A 4,601-nucleotide genomic window follows, 5' to 3' on the forward strand; every position below is an offset into this window, starting at 1 on the left:
CCATTCTTTTCTCTCCTCTCCTTTTATCTTCTCTCCCTCCCCCTCTCCCTCCACCCTTTCCCTCCCTCTTGCCCTATCCCTCTCTTTCTCCATTTCTTTCTCCATTTCTTCCTCTCTCCCTCTCACTCGACCGCCCGGGCGCGTTTTAATCGCCGCTGGACCTGATCCTTGACAGGATGAATGTCCCGTCGACGGAGATGGAGGAAGCAACCTCGGCGCTCGCGAGACGGACCTCGCTGGCGAAGACGGCGGGCGCGGCGGCGGCGGCGGCGGCGGGGACGAGGGGCAGGTCGAGCGGCTGACCGATTCCATTTGTTGGCTCGTTTATCATCATCGTCAGTGTTCGTCTCTGGCAGGAGGGGTAGGAGGAACAGGGGGAGGGAAGGAGAGAGAGAGAGAGGGGAAGGGAGGAATGGAAAGAGAGGGGAAAGGAAGGGAGGGTGGGATGGGGAGAGAGGACAAGGGAAGGGTGGGTGAGATGGGAAAGGAAGGGAGGGATGGGGGAGGCAGATGCCATCTCTAGGGGAACGGTGAGGGGATGCCTGTGCTATTCTTGGCGGAGAAGGGAAAAGAACGGCGGATAGGAGAGACAGAGATGGATAGGGATAACTGCGGAGGCGCTGTTGAGAATGTAAAGAAATGGGAGGATGGTCAAAAGCACTGAGAGACAGCCATTTATCTTTCGACGTGACCTCCAAGATTTTCTTAATATCAATTTAGCCTATTACGACCAGACATGGGCTCTCTCTCTCTCTCTCTCTCTCTCTCTCTCTCTCTCTCTCTCTCTCTCTCTCTCTCTCTCTCTCTCTCTCTCTCTCTCTCTCTCTCTCTCTCTCTCTCTCTCCATCCTTCCCTTTCTTCCTCTCTACTTCTTCCCATTTACACACGTGCGACTGTGCACCACCACAAAAACAGATGCACACAACCACAAGGGCTGTGCACTCACACAATAATGAGATGTTACCCAGAGGGAGGTTTGGTAGCGCGACGGGGAGTCCAGGCTGTGTACGCCTTGTAATACTTCCAACTATTGGACTACAGAGGAAAGTTGTGCTTCTACGAGGTCCAAAAGGGGAAACCACTGAGCGGAAACATACGCTACATCGCTTTCACTAGCCTGTGCTATTACTTTTTTCCCCTTCTTCTTCGTCAACATTTCTTTACGGTGTCTTTAAAGGAGCGCGCTCGGCAGGGATGGCCACAGGTGATCTGTAATGAGGCAGCCATACGGAGAGGCTGTAGGTTCAGTTGTTCGGTTACGGTGTTTTGACAAAGGGTGTGGCAGAGTGAAGTGTGGAGGGTCAACGCTGGGTATCACGGAGGGTGAGAGAGAGAAAAACAGGAAAAATGTTTTCGAGGTTGAGAGAGAGAAGGGAATGAGAATGATAACCAGACAGTGTTGTATGTACAGTGCATCTATTACTGTGAAGGACGTCTTGATAATACCGGAAGGTGAGAGGTGGACAGCACCCTGACTGCAGTTTCCACCCGTCACCTCCAAGCCATTTTTCAAGCCATGTTAACGATGCTTCTGATGTGTGTGATGGGTGACGGAGAGTCAGGGGCGGGGCAGACCTGTCACCCGTGAGGGATGGAGAAACGCGAGGGGACACGGCGAGAGAGAAAGCAAAGGGAAAGAGGAGGAAAAAGAGGAGAGGGAAGGAAGAAATGTGAAAGGAGAAGGGGAAAGGGGAGTGTAGAGAAAAAACAAAGACATGAAAGGGGGTAGAGAGAGGAAGAGAGACAGACACCGAAGCAGAGACAAAGGCATTAATAGATATGAATTTGGATTTTTCATCGAAAATTATTAAATCAGTTCAGGTCTATTTGAGGCGAAGCGTGAGTGTGCAGGAAGTGCCAAGAGAGTTGGCTGCGCCTCGCCTTCCCCAAGACGAAAGCGAGGGCGCTGCCAGGGCGCGGGCGTCGCGGCGGCAAACAGTCTCGCTCGCGGCCGCACGTAAGGCAGTCGCCGGCCAAGGGCGTGAATGCCGCAGAGTTCGGCTTCATTCACCCGATACGACTTGTTCGAAACTTCACGTTGATCCAAAGTATCGGGGCGAGCCCCGTCCGGGCCAATCACGGCGCGCGGGGCCGGGCCGGAGGCGCCCAGACCCAACTTTGTGTAACGTAAGACCGCAGCGCTGACCCGGCGAGGATCAAATGCGGCAAAAATACCAAACTTTGGCAACTAATGTTTTCAGCGAGAGCGAGGGATTATGTGGAACGCGGCTCTGTGCACGCACACATACGCACAGAAATGGACGCACACAGGCAAGAACACAAGCACGAGCACATAAATACTCACTTTTACTGCCATACTTACCCAGCTTACATTGCGTATACACGCACAGACACGCACATACTCATACGCAGACACACATATACTTATACAATCACACACACACACACACACACACACACACACACACACACACACACACACACACACACACACACACACTCAGACGTAAGCACCCTTGTATACGTGTCATCAGGAGAGACGTCTTAGCACTGTTACAATTGTCTGAAATTGCCGCATGGAGATAAAAGTTGAAGCAGGAATGTCCGCGGGTGGCTTCTGCGTCGACTAGAAACTCCCTGCTTAAGAAGGAAGCGTCCTACGAGCTGCATCTCAAGGAGGGACGGCGACAGGACCTGCTAATGGCGCACCGGGCCATCGCCTTCGTCGCTAACACGTCGATCCAGCCTGTGGTCCTTCTGCTTTCGTCGATCCAGCCTGCTGTTATCCTGCTTGCGTCGATCTAGCCTGTAGCCATCTCGCTTTCGTCGATCCAGCCTGCGGCTATCCTGCTTTCGTCGATCCAGCCTGCGGCTATCCTGCTTTCGTCGATCCAACCTGCGGCTATCCTGCTTTCGTCATTGTGCCTGCGGCTTTATCACTGCTTTCGATCGATCCCAGCCTGCAGCTGTCACTGCTTTCGTCGACCCAGCCTGCGGCTATCCTGCTTTCGTCGATCCAGCCTGCGGCTATCCTGCTTTCGTCGACCCAGCCTGCGGCTATCCTGCTTTCGTCGATCCAGCCTGCGGCTATCCTGCTTTCGTCGACCCAGCCTGCGGCTATCCTGCTTTCGTCGATCCAGCCTGCAGCTGTCTGCTTTCGTCGCCTGCCCGGCTGTCCTTAGCACTGCTTTCGTCGACCCAGCCTGCGGCTATCCTGCTTTCGTCGACCCAGCCTGCGGCTATCCTGCTTTCGTCGATCCAGCCTGCGGCTATCCTGCTTTCGTCGACCCAGCCTGCGGCTATCCTGCTTTCGTCGATCCAGCCTGCGGCTATCCTGCTTTCGTCGACCCAGCCTGCGGCTATCCTGCTTTCGTCGATCCAGCCTGCGGCTATCCTGCTTTCGTCGATCCAGCCTGCGGCTATCCTGCTTTCGTCGACCCAGCCTGCGGCTATCCTGCTTTCGTCGATCCAGCCTGCGGCTATCCTGCTTTCGTCGACCCAGCCTGCGGCTATCCTGCTTTCGTCGATCCAGCCTGCGGCTATCCTGCTTTCGTCGACCCAGCCTGCGGCTATCCTGCTTTCGTCGACCCAGCCTGCGGCTATCCTGCTTTCGTCGATCCAGCCTGCGGCTATCCTGCTTTCGTCGACCCAGCCTGCGGCTATCCTGCTTTCGTCGATCCAGCCTGCGGCTATCATGCTTTCGTCAGCCCAGCCTGCGGCTTTATCTGCACTTTCGTCGATAACAGCCTGCGGCTATCCTGCTGTTTCGTCGATCCCAGCCTGCGGCTATCCTGCTTTCGTCGACTGGCCACTTCGGCTACTCTCTGCGCTTTCGTCGATCCAGCCTGCAGCTGCCATGCTTTCGTCGACCCAGCCTGCGGCTTTATCCTGCTTTCGTCGATCCAGCCTGCAGCTGTCCTGCTTTCGTCTCGGCCAGCCTGCGGCTATCACTGCTTTCGTCGGTCAACCGGCCAGCTGTTCTGCCCACTTTCGTCGACCCAGCCTGCGGCTATCCTGCTTTCGTCGACCCAGCCTGCGGCTATCCTGCTTTCGTCGATCCAGCCTGCGGCTATCCTGCTTTCGTCGACCCAGCCTGCGGCTATCCTGCTTTCGTCGACCCAGCCTGCGGCTATCCTGCTTTCGTCGATCCAGCCTGCGGCTATCCTGCCAACATTTATCCTGCCTACGTTGAGTCGCTAAAGTTGGCTCCCTCAGGCCCCCCACTCCCCCTCCCCGACCCATTTCCAGCTCGATGCATTTTTCCTTGTAATTCCACTGATAATTGTTGTTTATTTTTCCCAGGAAGGAAAGGGAAGAAGGGTGGGGGAGGGGCGGGGGGAGGGGGGATGAAGGTGAGGGGACGAGGGTTATCACGTTCTTTGTAGGAAGTGAGGGCGCGGGGAAGGATGAGGAAACATGAGGCAAATGAGAGTGGAAGTTCCATCGAGCAAGTCCCCTTGGCCGCCTCATACGAGACCCCGGGGACATGTGGATGCTTAAGGTCCCCTCCTTTTACCTTCTTGGTGATCACATGTATCACTCCCCCTCGACAGAACCCCCCCGCCCCCCACAAACGCCCCTTACTTTCTTCCTGGTTTCCTTTATTTCTTTTTTATTCATTTTTTATTACCTTCTGCCTC

At 55.2% G+C, this 4,601-nt stretch overlaps 1 protein-coding gene across 1 annotated transcript; it reads left to right on the forward strand.

Moving 5' to 3' along the window:
* Positions 1-595: 595 nt before the first annotated feature.
* LOC138859715 (keratin-associated protein 16-1-like) lies at positions 596-4,161 on the forward strand. Its single transcript, XM_070115675.1, has 4 exons — positions 596-631; positions 2,560-2,712; positions 2,921-3,110; positions 3,164-4,161. Exons 1-4 carry the CDS (start codon positions 596-598, stop codon positions 4,159-4,161), a joined length of 1,377 nt encoding a protein of 458 aa, XP_069971776.1.
* Positions 4,162-4,601: the final 440 nt, after the last annotated feature.

Source organism: Penaeus vannamei, chromosome 3 (assembly GCF_042767895.1).
Source record: "Penaeus vannamei isolate JL-2024 chromosome 3, ASM4276789v1, whole genome shotgun sequence".
Lineage (NCBI taxonomy): Eukaryota > Metazoa > Arthropoda > Malacostraca > Decapoda > Penaeidae > Penaeus > Penaeus vannamei.